The sequence below is a fragment of the Brassica napus genome, chromosome C9 (genome assembly GCF_020379485.1).
Source record: "Brassica napus cultivar Da-Ae chromosome C9, Da-Ae, whole genome shotgun sequence".
Taxonomy (NCBI): Eukaryota; Viridiplantae; Streptophyta; class Magnoliopsida; order Brassicales; family Brassicaceae; genus Brassica; species Brassica napus.
Window position 1 is genome coordinate 23078823 of NC_063452.1, and position 17143 is coordinate 23095965.

The 17143-nt window shown below is 31.1% G+C and overlaps 2 protein-coding genes across 4 annotated transcripts; one reads left to right on the forward strand and one right to left on the reverse strand.

Annotated features, from left to right (window-relative positions):
• Positions 1–7038: 7038 nt before the first annotated feature.
• Positions 7039–12633, forward strand: LOC106416796 (homeobox-leucine zipper protein HDG5-like). Of its 3 annotated transcripts, none has more exons than XM_013857692.3 (10): positions 7039–7180; positions 7748–7893; positions 7992–8233; positions 9034–9151; positions 9355–9537; positions 9817–10347; positions 10423–10521; positions 10606–10984; positions 11252–11616; positions 11814–12633. In XM_013857692.3, the coding sequence occupies exons 2-10, from the start codon at positions 7750–7752 to the stop codon at positions 12231–12233; spliced, it is 2481 nt and encodes an 826-aa protein (XP_013713146.1). In that variant the 5' UTR covers positions 7039–7180; positions 7748–7749; the 3' UTR covers positions 12234–12633. The 3 variants fall into 3 exon arrangements, with proteins under 3 accessions (XP_013713146.1, XP_048624425.1, XP_048624424.1); XM_048768468.1 differs by having other exon boundaries at positions 7073–7180; positions 7763–7893; XM_048768467.1 differs by having other exon boundaries at positions 7081–7208.
• A 350-nt stretch (positions 12634–12983) lies between these two features.
• On the reverse strand, positions 12984–13916 carry LOC106418062 (14 kDa proline-rich protein DC2.15). The gene has a single exon (XM_013858741.3). It carries the CDS (start codon positions 13539–13541, stop codon positions 13149–13151), a length of 393 nt encoding a protein of 130 aa, XP_013714195.1. The 5' UTR covers positions 13542–13916; the 3' UTR covers positions 12984–13148.
• Between the last annotated feature and the right edge of the window lie 3227 nt (positions 13917–17143).

Sequence of the window (17143 nt, forward strand, 5' to 3'; positions counted from 1 at the left end):
CATTTAGAAAGGCTTATAAAACAATTTATAAGAGTTTGTAACATAATTTATAAAGGTTTACAAGAATATGTAAATAATCAATAAGAGTTACTAAGAGTTTATAAATCTTTTGTAAAGTTTATAAAAAAAAACAGTTTATAAAGTTTGTAAATTATTTATAAATGTTTATAAATTATTTGTAAGAGTATATAAACCATTTATAAAGGCTTAGAAAGAAGTTTATAAAGTCTATAAACCGTTTATAAATGTTTATAAAAGAAATCAGCTAGAAGATCTTTAAATCATTTACAAGAGTCTATAACCATTTAGAAAGGCTTATAAGACAATTTTTAATGTTTGTAAAATAATTTATAAGGTTTATAAAGGTATGTAAATAATTTATAAGGGTTTATAAAACATTTACAAAGTTCATAAAAGTTTTTATAAAGTTTAGAAACTATTTATAACGTCTTATTAATCATTTATGAAGAGTTTATAAACATTTTATAAAGGGTATGTAAACAATTTGTTTTTTCGTGCCTCTATAAAGTCCCTAAATTATTCATAAGAATCTATAACCATTTAGAAAGGCTTATAAAACAATTTTTTTTTCTGTTATTAAAAAAAAATCAACAAAGGTTGGCTTAGAACAGGCCGATCTATATAAATCAGGGTTCAAGTAATTTTAGGATTTTGGTACCTCTGTTATCCAAAAAACAAATAAGGTTGATTTAGACTTGTCATTTGAATAGGTCTGGTTAAGAGAAAGATTTTCGGATAGTGAACATTTCGTTTTAAAGAATTATAACCCATTATAAATCTCTGTTTCAGGATATTGTCAATAGTACAACTCGATGATTTATAAGGTTTTATAAAGAAGTTTTTAAACAAGAGTTGATCATATAAGTCTTTAAAACAACATATAAATGTGTGAACTTGAGAAGTTTTATCTTGTATTATCTTATATTCTTTGTAAGACTGTTATAGAAATACATAAACATTATGCTTGAAAAAAGTATCTTTAGACCATGATTAATAGTTAACATCATCATTTTATAAAGTAATTTACTTGATACTAAGGAGGGTATAGAGATCACAATTCAAGCCATGATCATGACAAGAGCTCTAGCAGCAGCAATAGCGGTAGTGGTCATAACAACATCTCAGAAGATGAATCCCATAAAGTTCAGTAGAATGATAATGATAATGAAACTGGTTTATTTTCTGAAGCCATTACTGTGATTTTTGTGCCAAATCAAAATGTTCAAGTTGCTAGAAATGATCTATTTATGGTTTATATTGCTAATGTGATTGTAGAGAGACGAGTTTGATGAATTCAACTACACCTAGTGATCCAAACACTAAGTAGATGTCATAATCTCAAACATCTCAAATCATAGTTTATATCTTATAACATAAACAAAAATCAGTTGGTAAACTTTTATAAATCAAATTATAAAGCTTTATAAATCATTTCATAACATGTAAAACAAAAGTCAACTGATAAACACTAATAATTTAACTTAAAACTCTTAAAATCAGTTTTCAAACTCTAATAAATCAGTTTATAAATCCTAATAAATCAATTTATAAACTTGTATAAAACAAACTATAAATCTTTACAAATCATTTTATAACACATAAAAAGCCAGTTTATAAACACTAGTAATTCTACTTATAAACAATTAACTCAGTTTATAAATATTTATAACATTTATAAATCAGTTTATAGACACTTACAAATCTATTTATAAACCATTATAAATAAATTTATAAACCCTAATAAATCATTTTATAAATTCTACTAAATAAATTTATAAACCCTTATAAATCAACTAATAAAATCTTATAAATGTGTATATCTTGGTATTTCCATTGTGGGAATTTAAAAGAGTTTGTATCATTGCTTACTTCACTGCACCCTTTGGTTTTCTTATATTTTAATGGAGACCCAACAATCTCGACGTATCCAAACGCAACAGCAAATTCTTGTCACATGTTTTCACACTCGTCTTTAGCTCAGCCTCTCCTATGTACCTATAATTAAACAAACGAGCATCTCTTTGGTAATATTAAGCAGCAAAAAGAAATTCAAATATCAGTAATAAGAGTTAACAAATTATTTCAAAGTCTATAAATATATTTATAAGAGTTTATAAAACCACTTACAAGAATTTATAAGAGTTTATAAAATCTTTTATAAATTCAAAAATCATTTCTAAGAGTTCACATAAATCATTTTACAAGGTTTATAAGAACTTATAAATATATTATAAACCATTATAAACGGTTTATAACGGTTTTTAAAATGTTTATAATGGTTTATAAGAATTTATAAAGGGTTTACAAAACCACTTACGTGTGTTTATAAAGATTTTATATAGAATTTATAAGGGTTTATAAATGTTTATAAAGGGTTTAAATAAGTTTATAAAAAGTTTATATAAGATTTATAAGGGTTTATAAAAGGTTTTAATGGGGTTTGAAGAGTTTGTATAGGGTTTATAAAAAATTATAAAGGCTTTATAAGACTTTATCAAAAAGTTTATAAATAGTTTAGAGAGTCTTCGTAAGCTGTTAGAGAAATATCTATTCAGCTAGAAAATATAGCAGAAGAATCAGGTTGGTGGTGTTTTGAAGTGTTCCATCTTTTTATTTCATGAAATCAGTTATAGAGTGTCTGACAAAGCGTTGTAAGTACATTAGGAACTGAAGCATTGTTAAAAGATAGTTGCTTGGTACTACTACTTCATCTGAAGGATGAATGCTTCTAAAGTCATTAAGAAACAGACATTTAGAAGAAGTCATCATAGTCTTCTTTGAGTGTGAATTCAGCTGAATCAACCGCCAAGCAAGAGGAGTAGAAGGCATCATCATCACAGAGCCATGGCGGATTGGGGAGCGCCATGGAGTTGATGAGCTCTTCATGCAATCATCAGTAAACTTGGGAGATGGAATCTCTTCTGGTTCGTCACAAATCAGATTGTTTACCATCCATATGAAACTAAAAACACACAAACCAAGTAGAGTCACAAAAAGTACCATTTCAAGTTCCACAACTAAAAGAAAGATACACATTGAATCTGAGAAGAAGATACTCAAAAATATTCAACACAAAAATACTAGAGGAAGGATCAACAACATATATCAAAAACGATAACACATAAGCATTATGTTCTTCATCGATAAATATTTATAAGGTTTTATAAATTTGAGATTTAAAAACTTCATGAGAAAGTCTTTGTTTTCCTTCCTAGAGATTGATTTTTGAGAAATCACGCTAAAATTAAACAAAGAGATGAAGATCGCCATCGATTTTCTGGTCATCATTGTTAGCTTCTCACATAGATCGTCTTGTTCGTTTGAGATCGTCAACGTCGTCGGATCTGGCCGAAGAACTCGTCAACATCGTCGGATTTGGCCGGAGAACTCATCGTCGTCGTCGTCAGATATGGCAGGAGAACTCGTCAGCGTCATCGGATCTGGCCGAAAAACTCATCAGCGTCGTCGGATCTGGCCGGAGAACTCGTCAGCGTCGTCGGATCTGTCCGGAGAACTCGTCAGCGTCGTCGGATCTGGCTGGAGAACTCGTCAGCGTCGTCGGATCTGGCCGGAAAACTCCTAGTTGTCGTCGTTAAATTTTGATCTGAGATTTGAAAAAATCTTAGGGAAGAAAATAATAGTTTTAGGTTTAATTAGTTAGGAGTATAATGACATTTTGCCTATTAAGTTTTTAAAGGTAAAGTTGGTTAAAGTATAGATGAAATGTGGTATTAGGAAAGTGGTATTCGTGATAATTTCCCTTCCAAAAACCCTACCCCACCCGTCAACTCTAAACCCTAAGTCTAGATTAGTTAACATTAGGGGTATAAGTGTCTTTTACCATTCATTAAAAGTGAGGGCAAAATTGATTAGTGTACACATGAAAAGTGGTACTATTAATATGGTATTTGTGGCAATTTCCCCTATATGATTTTGTAATCATTTGTATTTTTTATAACAAAAATTTTAAACCATGGATCACAAAATTTGAATGTGAGACTTTTAACAATTTTAGTAATTTATAGTCGATTTTAAAAATTCAAAATATAACATATTCAAAAAAATCTAAATTTTTATTATATGGTTAATGTGGTTGTTTAATTGATTTTAGTAGTTTAAAATTAAACAAATATGATAGAAGATACACTATTTTTAATCAAATATTTATTATTCAAAATCAGTAATTATCATATATATTTTAGACACATTAGACAATTCCGTAACTTTTGTGTAAAGAAATAATAAAGAACATTAATAATCAATTTATGGTTAGTTTAATAAAATATTATTATATATTTATATGGACCAACCTATTCCTCTAAGGATGCTAAGAATCATTCTAGTGATGACACGTGAATACAAAAAAATGTTGTAATGCTTCTCGATTAATATATAAGAAATTTGTTAGTTACAATCAACATCTGCTGGTTACATTCGACATCTGTTGTTACATTCAACAGCAGTTACCATTTTTGGTTTCCATGGTTAATTAGATATATATTTTTTTTTTTTTTGCTAAAAATTAATTAGATTAGATATAGTTGACTCAGAGAAATATATATATAAGATGTGGTTACTAATGGATAACTGAATTTTAATAATAATAAACTTTCATTAATAGCATCAAAAATTTTGTACTATAAATTAGTCAATGACGTCAATTCGATAACTCAAGAAAACTTGGTGCAAACATTTTTGTGAATCCAAAGAAGAAGAAAAAAACCGTGAAGGCCTCAATTTTCTTCATTATTCCATTGCTTATTCTCTCATGTAAGTTACTCCATATTTTAAACATGAGATTCAATTATGAAACATATAAATAGAAAATAAAATATTTATATATACATGATTTAATTATAGGTTCATCATCAATGATATTGGGAATTAACGATCACGAAGATCATTGCCATGACTACAAAGATTGTGAAATATGGTGCAAACAATTTGTTCCTGAACCTAAATGTATTAACCACATTTGCGACTGTAAACCTCCACCTTCAACCTCTCGAAGAGCTCTCAACGTCGTCTGATTCTTCCAATTTGGATAATCGAATATCATGATGATTCTCTATGTGCATCCATCAAAATAAATCTCATGCTCTCTTGTTTTACTTCAATATGTGGTAATAAAGTAATACTATAATTTTCCTATTATGTGTAGCGGCGGTGTATGTGTTTTTATATCCAAATACTAAAAGTTCGTACAAATACTAAGACCTAGCTAGATGTAATTTTTCACCGTATGTGGCAGTTGATTCTCTTGAAGTTAATATATTAGTATACACCTAAATGTATCCAGTGGCGGAGGATACCGATGATTCTCCAACACTCGAATTGTCAGTTTGGCTGTCATTTACATGATTTGTATTATTTGTGAGTTCAGCAAAATAAATATTTGTTGTATACCGTTACTTAAACATTGAATCATGGGTTAGAGAGGATTTCATTTTTTTCTCTTAAATCCTCTTATTTTATCTAGCATTTACAAAATTATTGGATTAATCATTTGTGTAAAATTTTCAAAATTTTAGCTGATTTTGTCATTAAAATCTCTATCAATTAGGATTTGGTTGAAAGTGAAAGATAATTTATAGTAAAAAGACAATGAGTACAAACACCATCTCTTTAGATTGTCTACTTGACTACTTCTATGATCAACTATTAACAAAAGTTGAGAAGTAATAGGAATCTGCAGTGACATAATAGTATATACCAATGCTAGCTAAGAATATCATATAGCATAATATGTAAGAAAAGGAAATTATGGTATTGCCATAAATAAGGCCGTTATGGTTCCATTCCAATACGAGTCTGCTGAGAAAGGAACCATTCCTGCTGAGAAAGAAATTATGGTATACCTATAAGCCCGTGAAAGGGACCTGGTTCCATGTATCAAAATACAAGTCTGCTGTGAAAGGAACCACTTCACACACATTTGATATATATGTTTTTTTTTTTTTTTTTTTTTTTTTGATTAACCTGGAGGGATCTCAACCCCCAGGGGACTAACCCCTCGGCGCGAGGCAGCCCATTTGTTACTATGGGAATTAGATACCCAATTGCCTGGCCAAACACCTGGGCGTATCTGAGGGGGAGGATCGAACCCGCGGCCCTTAGGACCAACGAGCTCGCCTCGCGCCACTCGACCACAAGCGCTTGATATATATGTTTTGCAACCGAATGATTATAATTTTTAGAGATCATACATTGGACCTAGTAACATGATTTTATCGTGTATACTCCATTGTGAGAGTAGATTCTAAATCACTTTTATGATTAAAAAGTTATGAGCCAAGACCAAAATATAGAGTGTAGTTTCCACTCAGTGTCATTTGATTATGCGACTTTTATATTTTGTCTTAGGGCTTTTCTAGTCCAGTTAGTGGACTTTAATCTACTTGGAATATTTTCAGGTTTAACTGGATCTCTGATTCTTTTAGTTCAAAGAAGATTATTTTGTTAATTTTTTTTTTAAGTTCGAACCAAATTAACAAAAATACTTAGGCCATGCAAGTATCTAGTAATATCTATTTTTCAAATAAAACATATAACTTTCTACATATTTTTATCACTATTAATTAAAGTATAATTAACATAAATATAAACTTCTAGATAATACAGTCTAAATGTAATGAAATTATGTTTTAAATGTAACTTTTCTCTTTATAAAACGTAGATTAAAAAATTTGTTTGTTTTGGGCTTTTTTTTTTTTGGGCTTTGACAAACAAATAATGCAACACTTGTGCCTCTCTGACAGAAGAACAATGCGGTGTACAGAACGCACGCGGTTAACGCGTGGTGAATAATTTTTTGACTTATGTTCAAAAACGTTTTGACTTATACAGGTCGCTTGTTTCGAGGCAAAACGTACGGATTCCCAATAATATAACTCCACGTGGGAAGACGGAGCTGTTAACGGAAAGAGTTAGACGAGCGTTTTTTTCATCCGTTACAGTACGTCAATTAGCGCCGTTAAAACAAAAAGTCTGCCGTTTACCCTTCTGGTCCGGTAAGTATTTAATGAGAATTTACTCCTCCATTTATTGCAAAGGGAAAGAAACTCAGAAGAAGAAAAAACTTAGAGAGAGAATGTAGGTAAACTCCAAAATCTCTAGAGAGAATACCATTCTTGTTTCTTCTTCTCGGAAGCTAAAGAAGGTGAGAAAGTGAGATAAAACAAGAGAAAGTGAGAGAAAATCTCTATTAAAATGTCAAAAAGAAATAGTGCATTATCGTTAGCTAGTTTGTGTTGTGTGTTCTTCGGATGCATGTATTTTCTTCTTCTCTTTTAAAATTATTTTTCATGAAAATCCTTTGAAATTTTTTTAAAATATTTTTTCCCAAGTTCGATCCAAAATATTACTACAACATAAAATATATACACAATCCTTATTTTTTTCATGAATGTTCAGATAGTGTCTTATTTATTTTTATCAGTTGGACTTGGACCTGTATTTTCTTGATTTTTATTTTGAAAAGAATTTACCAGCAATAAATGTTTTTATCGGTTACATTTTTTGTATTTAATTCTAAATATTTTCTGAACTGTGAAACGAGCTGCTGGCTCTGGTAATTTTGCATTTGAGATTAATTCTGAGATTTCATAAAATATTTCTGCATTTCCATGCACTGATTCTCCCTTTTGAACCTTCACTTATTCAAGATTTTCAAGAAAAACCTAAGTGAGATCTTTGTAACGATTAGTTTCTTTGTTGTTGTTGCAAGTAATGTTGACAATAGGGGAAGAAAGTGTGATGATATCAGACAACAGATTTGCTTCGCCGCCTCCGCCTGCTTCTTCTTCTCCAGCAACAATCCAAAACCCTAATTTTAATTTCATCCCTTTCAACTCATTTTCCTCCATTATCCCGGTTTGTTTCTAATTAAAAATTTCCACATTTATCTCAAATTTTTTGCTCCTTGGTTAAATATTTTTTTCAACCCATCGATTAATAATATTTTTTATTAGAAGGAGGAGCATGGAATGATGAGTATGAGCATGATGATGATGATGGGAGATGGAGCAGTGGAGGAAATGATGGAAAACGGATCGGTGGGTGGGTCATTCGGGTCGGGTAGTGAACAAGCAGAAGATCCAAAGTCCGGGACTGAGTTTGATGTTAATGAACTTCGAGACGATGAACAACCTCCTCCTGCGAAGAAGAAACGTTACAACAGGCATACTGATCGTCAGATCCAAGAAATGGAGGCGTAAGTGTTTGCATCTTTTGGTTTCAAAATTGTATATGAACCGAACCGCACCGAAGTGGAAACTATTTCAGGCTAACTAGGTTTATAATGTTTTGGTTTTAGTTTCGGTCTAAAGTCGATTTTTAAAAGAAAAGTCAACTTTTAATCTGGATGAAAATGTTTTCGGTTTGTATTATGGGGTTTTAATTAGTTTCATGGATTTTTTTTAGTTTTAAAATGTATGATGCGTACCTAAGTTGAAACCAGTTATGCTCTATAAGTTTGAATAGTTCTGAAGGTTTTTTTTTTATAAAGAGTTCTGAAGGTTACTTTGATTGCATATGAGTTGAAGTTTTGTGAATCTATTGGTTTTAAAAGTACTAAATTTCTTGAATATGGGTTTAAGCTTGTTAGTCTAAGAGTCTGCAAGTGAATGGGATTAGTGAAACTGATTTTGTAGGATTAGTAGTATAAATGATCTAGTAAAACTGATTTTAGTAAAAATCAATAGTAAAAAAAGTTTTACATTAGTAACCTTGGGTTTAAAGTACTAAATTTAATTATATATGGGTCTAAGTTTTGTGAAGGTTTTCTTGATTGTACATTGGCTTTAAGTTCTTTTTAGTATAGCTACGTGTTTTCGGATATAAAAATGAAAAGCATCTAAACTGTAATAAGATTTTATTTTAATATTTTAGATAGGTACAATATTTTGGTTTGATTTTATTAAAATTGAATATACGTTTGTATCAATCACAAAATTGGAGTCTGGAAATTAACTTTGGATTTGATAAGTGATCATTATAAAATATTCTTTGTAGATTGTTCAAAGAAAACCCTCATCCAGACGACAAGCAAAGGCAAAGATTAAGTCATGAACTTGGTCTCAAGCCTCGACAAGTCAAGTTTTGGTTTCAAAATAGGCGTACCCAGATGAAGGTAACCAGTCTTTCATTTTACAATTTAATTTAATCATATTCTCAATGAGTCATGTATATACTTTGTAAGATTTATAATAATGAAGATAATTATGAAACCTTAAATTCATAATTCAAGCTGTGCTATTTATGTCTGTTGATATAAAAGATTAACTAAATGAATAAATGATTATATCTTATTTTTGTACTGAATAAAATATATAGGCACAACAAGACCGAGCAGAGAATGTGATGTTAAGGGCAGATAACGATAACCTCAAGTTGGAGAATTCCCAACTTCAGGCGGAGCTTCGGTGCCTCTCGTGTCCTTCTTGCGGCGGCCCCACCGTCCTCGGCGACATTCCTTTCAACGAACTCCACATTGAGAACTGTCGCCTCCGTGAAGAGGTATTTCTAACCATTTTATATATTGGTTTTGATTCCCTATCTAAAAAAACATTTTATGCGTTTATAAATGCTGTAATACATAGTCTTGTGGACTCATCATTTGAATCATAATGTTTTTCATATTTAATAAGATTGAGATTAAGCCAGTTATCTAGCTTGCTTTCGGGTTGATTTACTTCAGGTTTTATTGGGTTTATTAGTTTTGTAAAAATGTACCAAAAATTTATTTTAAAAGCGGATTAATACATATTGATTTTGTGTGTATGCGCGTGTAAACAGCTTGATCGTCTATGCTGCATAGCTTCAAGATACACAGATCGTCCAATGCAATCCATGCCACCATCTCAGACGTTGATTAATCCTGCTTCGGAGCTTCCACATCACCAACCTTCATTGGAGTTAGATATTAGCGCATACGCTGGTAACTATCCAGATCATCCTTCTTCAGACTTGATGTCGCTTCCTCCACAAGACACTGCTTGTTTCTTCCCAACTCAAACTATTAACAACAGCAGCAACAACAACATGTTACTTGCGGATGAAGAAAAGGTTATGGCTATGGAATTTGCTGTCTCTTGCGTCCAAGAACTTACTAAAATGTGTGACACGGAAGAGCCTTTGTGGGTCAACAAGAAATTGGACAAGATCGGTGGCGAGACTTTGTGTCTGAACGAGGAAGAGTACATGAGGTTGTTTCCATGGCCAATGGAGAAGAATAACAACAATGGAGATTTTCGTACAGAAGCTTCAAAGGCAAACGCAGTTGTTATCATGAACAGCATAACGCTTGTTGACGCGTTTCTAAACGCTGTAAGTAGTATACTATTCACAAACTCCTTTGATTTTAATCATTTGCGATTAATCGATGCATGTTTTGTATTCCAGGATAAGTGGTCGGAGATGTTCTGCTCAATAGTGGCTAGGGCAAAAACTGTTCAGATTATTTCATCTGGAGTTTCTGGAACTAGTGGCTCTCTTATGCTGGTAATTTAATAACTCGTTTTGGAACTCGCTGAACAAACGTGGCCATTTATTTCTAACTTAGTCTATGTTGTTATGTTTTACTAGATGTATGCAGAGTTACAGGTACTATCTCCACTGGTTCCAACTCGTGAAGCTTATTTTCTACGTTACGTGGAACAAAACTCTGAAAACGGGAACTGGGCAATCGTAGACTTCCCGATCGATAGCTTCCACGACCAAAACAGTCCTCATGAGTATAAGAGAAAACCTTCAGGGTGCATCATTCAAGACATGCCTAATGGATACTCAAAGGTCAAGTGGGTCGAGCACGTGGAGGTAGTAGTCGAGAGGCACGTGCACGAGACCTTCGCAGAGTATGTGAAAAGCGGTATGGCTTTTGGAGCTAGCCGTTGGGTCGATGTGTTGGAGAGACAATGCGAGAGGATGGCTAGTCTAATGGCTAGAAACATAACCGATCTTGGAGGTTAGTAATCTAAACCATATCCCTAGATTCTAAAAACCCTAAAACCAATGTTTAAGAAACCGCATGGCAGTAATTAAATGTTTTATATGAATTACTGATTAGCCTACACTTGGACGGAATTTTATGAACACCTAGACCGGTTTTTCGTAAAAACTGATTTTGTTTGGATCCGATTTAACTCCTAGGCGGGCGTCTAGTCCCGGCTTAGACTGATTTTAAGAACACCTCCTAAAACGGACATCACTAAAGTTATGTTTCTTATTACAGTGATTCGATCAGCAGAAGCCAGGAGGAACATGATGAGGTTATCACAAAGGATGATAAAAACATTCTGTGTGAATATAAGCACATCGTACGGACAATCATGGACCGCACTGTCTGAAACAACGAAAGACACTGTGAGAATCACGACAAGGAAAGTGTGTGAGCCTGGTCAGCCAACTGGAGTTGTTCTTGTTGCTGTCTCAACAACTTGGCTTCCATTTTCTCACTTCAAAGTCTTTGATCTCCTCCGTGATCAACATCACCACTCTCTCTTGGAAGTTTTGTTCAGTGGAAACTCACCTCATGAAGTTGCTCATATAGCCAATGGTTCACATCCTGGAAACTGCATCTCTCTTCTTCGTATTAATGTAAGTTCAAAACATCAAAACCTAGTTCTAGATACCACAAAAAATTTACCAGAACTTGTTAGCTTATGTTAGAAGTTCAGTTACTGCAGAAACGAAATTAATATTACATTCCAGAATAGAGGATTAGGAATTGCACTGAACCTCCTAAAATTAAAATTAAAAATATCTTGAATTATTTATTGTGTTTTTGCATACAGGTAGCTAGCAACTCATGGCATAACGTGGAGCTGATGCTACAAGAGAGCTGCGTTGACAACTCCGGTGGCTTGATCGTCTACTCTTCCGTCGACGTTGTCCCAATTCAGCACGTGATGAACATTGAAGATCCTTCAAATGTTCCGCTTTTGCCCCTCGGGTTCTCAGTCGTCCCTGTGAACCCTCCCGGTGAGGTCGAGGGTATTTCTGTCAATTCAATTCCTCCGCCGTCGTGTCTTCTCACCGTTGGGATTCAGGTCTTGGCGAGCAACGTCCCAACCGCGAAACCGAATCTCTCCACCGTCACAACCATCAACAACCACCTTTGCTCCATAGTCGATCAGATCACTTCCGTCCTTAGCAGCACCATTTCTCCGACCATCGCATCTTCCGCCGCCGCAGCCAAACAAGATGTCATCTAATGACCGAACTACCCCTAAACCTCCTTGCTTTTTCAATCTCAGATAGGTGCAAAATGGTAATTTGTTGAGGGAGGTTGAGAGGTAATTCGGGTATCGCTTTGAGGGTAGTTTGGTAAATAACCTAGCATCTAATGGATAAGCCAGTTAGCTCATGTTTTCAGCTTTTTTTGGGGAAGGTCAAAATGGGTATTTAAGACTATAAGACAGAGAAAGTCAAGAGCGCACCAGGTAGGTCTGTGAACCGGTTTCCGGTTTAATAGAAAACGTTGCTGGTTCGGGTATTGACTTTCTACTTTGTTTGAAACCTTTGAAAGAGTTTGGCTTATATGCTCGGAATTTACCTTCTTTTTATATTTTGCCTTTCCGTATTTAATGCTTTGAAGTTTGGTCTTTTTAATGATTCCTACAAATATCGAACACGGGGCGACTTATATTACCAAATTTAGCTGAACTTAATACTTGTCCGCCGCGATTTATATATTTGCTGGTTGGTGTGTCTTTGAAAATCAAGCTCATTTTAATTAATTTGTTTTAGATTGTTAATATCTGGCAAAAATAATAAGAGTATTCCATGATTAACTCGGTCCTTGTAAGAATCCAGTTAGAAAAAAACATTCTTAGGTTCGGTTTTATTTCATGTGCTTGGTCAAATTTATAAGTTGCGTGGTGTTGTGTGATAACGCATATAGCAAAATTTGGGTGGTATAAGCATCCATAAACCACGTATAATAAATAATAAGCTATTTATCATTTCTTGAATGAAAACACCATATTTCATTAATAAAACATGTAACAAATAACAAACAATAGATAATAGTAGAATAAAACAAGAAAACTGGACATTACACGAAATTTTGAAACAAGAAACGTAGTTTTAGTGATAATTTAGAAAATCGGTTTAAAAACGTGCTATCTCTAAGCACATTGGAAACCAGATGGAACCTTCGTACCACACTGGTTAAAGAGAACACTCAGTGAAATAGGAACACGAAGATTAATAATGCCAAGGACATTAGCCTTCAAAGCGGTGCAGAGACAGACCCCGGCATCGAGATTAACTAGACCTTTGATAAGAGCGCAACATTCGGCCTTTTGCGGTAGAGAAACCTTAACCAAATTCAACACGTTGGCACATACCTTGAGTTTAAGAGCATCTTTACAAGTGGGTTTGCTGTAAGGAGACGACGGTGGGGGTTTCTTGTTGGGGATTTTGGACGGTGGTGGTGGACAAGGGGCCGATGTAGAGCTGACCAAAGTGAAGAAGATGACATTCAAAACAAGGAGAAGAGCAATCTTAGAGTAAGCCATTGATGAAAGAGTGAAGTTTTAAGAGTTTTCTCTTAGAAAGTTATCTCTCTTTATCAAGCTTGTGATGTTGTGTGGAGAAAATGGAAAGAGTGGTAAGGTTTTTTATAGGCGAAGATTTAGATCGGCTAATGTGTTTAAAATTACAATTTGACGAGTGGCAACGAAATGTATTATAAGTTCGATGAACTGTTCATGTGAAAGATTAATATATTTGAAAGTAAAATTATTGTGAACTGATTGATCTTACAAACTGTCACGACATAAGGATAATTAGTCGAGTTACATGTAACATGCGAGAAATATTAAATTAGTCAATACATAGACGAGGCCCATAACATATTGATAGATATAATCTAAATAAAACGACAAGTATTTCTGTATTTATATATTAATCGAAAAACATTATAACTACGTATCATTATTATGATGATTCTTAGAATCATTAGAAAATATATTGGTTCATCTAAACATATATTATATTTTTTACTAAATTAACTATCAAATTGATAATAACATACAAAAAAATATTTTTCATTTTTTCCTAAAATAAAAGCTACGTAATTACATAATATGATTAAGATGTATATGACAATTAATGATTATGAATAATATAGATTTAATAACATTTTTTGTATCTTTCCTTCTTTTTGTATAATTTTATATTATAAAAAATTAAACAATCACCTTAACCATATAATAAAAATTTTAGATTTTTTCTTATATGTTATATTTTAAAAAATTTTAAGTGACTATAAAATTACTAAAAATGCTAGAAGTTTTGCACCGAAAATTTTATGAACAATGGTTGAACTGTTTTGCTATAACAAGATACAAATGATCAAAAAAGCGTATGAATATCTATTAAATGATATTTCATATTTATATATATATATATATATATATATCATTTAAATTAAAATATGTACCATATAAAAATATAAATATGTTAATTTCGAAATTTGCATTGAAAAAACATTGAGACCTTAATTTTTTGTTTTAAAATTTACATTGAAAAATCTCACATTGAAAATTTTGTGATTAATAGTTTAAATTTTTTTGTTACACCTAGATGATAATCTGCGCGTGCGCAGAGTGAGTTTTTTATACTAATGTTTGTTCATTAGATAGTTTTAACATTTTGTAACACTAAAATCTTTATCGATTGTAATATGAAGAATAAAAATGTTGGTCTATTAAATATATCTTCGTTGTTAAAGAGTTGTAATAATGTATTACAACTCATTTTAATTATTTTTAAGACTTTATATACACAGAAAAACATAGTGTGGAGCTTGTGGTTAGAATGGTTTTGCCGCTCACATAAATCACCAAAACCAGATAGGAAGATGACGAAAGGGGATAAGGTTTTCTGCTCTCTATTTGTCTACTATCAACTATCCATTAGTGATTTTATTTTCTACCTCTATAAAATTGTGCTTTCATTCTCTTTTCTGTTTCCCTCATATAAGATATTTTTTTTTAATTTTTTCTGTGAATTCGATAAATTACATAAGTGTCAATTTAAAAAGATTGACATCTGTAAAAATTAGTTTCACTTCAGATACATATCTATGAATCAAATTTTTGAGGAAAATCACCGGCAAACTTTATTTACAGGTTAGTGTTCAAATCTAATATATCAAACTGTTATAAAATATAAGTGCAGACTCGAAATATAAATGTATGACTAGTATATATTCACTAGTTTGGTCTAAAAATCATCTAATTCTAGACTAACAAAACAAATTACTTACTTTATTAACCTACATTTTTACGGTTTAGTTACTTAAGAGTATACAGATAAAAAATATATATAATACTTTACCATTCTAGTATGTGTAAACTATATATAAACTAAGTACTGTTTTATTTATTAAATGATAAACCAGAAAACTTATAATAAATAGTTCAAATCTTTCATTCTTACAATTATAATAGCTAGATAGGATATTATGGAGAAACAAACATTAGACGAATGTTCGAATCTCTCATTCTTCGAACAAACTCAAAAGGAGGTGACTGGAATCTTGTCATGATATTTCATTAAAAGCTTTTTATGGATAAAAATCAAAACTAAATTATTTAATCTGAATGAAATAATATATATATAGTGCTTCCAATATTAAAAATAGCTTTGATTTGAAGAAGTGTATTTTTCGGATTGTCATGATCAAATTACATATTAGAAACCACATATTAAAAAAATAATTTGTATTAAAAATATATGCATTAGAGTAAGCACATAAATCAAAACCAATACATTTTGTTTATTTACAATCATGTTTTTGGTAAATAAATCAAAACAATCATTTTATTTACTTTATATTGTATATATTTAAAGTTTAGTGATATTGACATATATATATATATATATATTATTTTAATATAAATATTTATTATTGACACTACTTACTCATATGATTTTATTAATATCTGCATATTTGCTGTAACAAAAATTTAAACCATTAATCACAAAAACTTTTAATGTGAGATTTTTCAATACAACTTCAAAATTAAAATATTAAAATCTCAATATTTTCAATGCAAATTTTGAAATTAACATATTTTTATATAGTTTGTAATTTAATTTAAATGATATATATATATATATGTATTATGAGACTTCATTTTCATATGATTTATGATCATTTGTATCTTACTTAAACAAAAAAAAAAGTTAAACCATTGATCACAATATTTTCAATGTAGGACTTTTACCATTTTTAGTAATTTATAGTTGTTTTAAAAAAATCAAAATATAACATATAAGAAAAAATATTTTTTTTTTTGCAGTTTTGTGTGATTGTTTAATTTCTTTTAATAATATAGAATTAAACAGAAAAGAAAGAGGGTAAAAAAATTGTTATCAAATATATATTACTAGTATCATCTCCGGTGCTACGCACCTACAATTTTAATGTTTTCTAAACTATCTGATCATAAAATTGTAATAACTATCAAAATAAATTATTGTTTTATTTATATATTTTCTTAACCTAGATAACACATTAATACATAATTTTGGAAATACTAAACCAATTTCTATGATGTTAGTTTTGAGAAATATATACAACATACACGTTTTTGAAAGCTTGTTTCTGTAAAAAAAAACTAAGATATATTCTAACACATAAAAGTATACATTGTGCTACGTATGGGCATTATTATATAAAAGAAGACTATTAAACATACAAAATAGATAATTGTGGAAAAAAACTCTGATTTTTCATCATTTGTGAAAGTTTAAGCTACAAAATAGAAGAAGAATAAAATCTTCAACTTTGAATCATTCAGAAAAATCTAAAGGTAGTATAAATGTGTTCAGGAAAAGAGAATAAATTATTTAAATAATCAATTTTTGCCACATTCAAAAGTAAAATAAAACCATAAAAAGATGATTGTCGAGGAGAGAAAGAGAAAGCAAGATTATCATTTCTTCTTAGTATTCTTTTTACACCAAAAAAGAGAAAGAAATATATAGTTTTTTTTTAAAATGGAGAGATGAAGCAGTTACATATTGAAAAAGTTACTAAATTCATTTTTGTACGTGTGTGAGAGAAAAATATGAATTTTTGCAGTTCACCAAATAATTGAAGTCAATA

What these genes read in the sequence shown, in the direction of transcription:
- LOC106416796 (XM_013857692.3), top strand. Translation starts at nt 7,750, where the DNA reads ATGTTGACAATAGGGGAAGAAAGTGTGATGATATCAGACAACAGATTT. An exon ending in ATAGGCGTACCCAGATGAAG is followed by an intron (nt 9,152 to 9,354) that starts GTAACCAGTCTT and finishes TAAAATATATAG; the next exon opens with GCACAACAAGACCGAGCAGA. An exon ending in CTAGTGGCTCTCTTATGCTG is followed by an intron (nt 10,522 to 10,605) that starts GTAATTTAATAA and finishes ATGTTTTACTAG; the next exon opens with ATGTATGCAGAGTTACAGGT.
- LOC106418062 (XM_013858741.3), bottom strand. Translation starts at nt 13,541, where the DNA reads ATGGCTTACTCTAAGATTGCTCTTCTCCTTGTTTTGAATGTCATCTTC.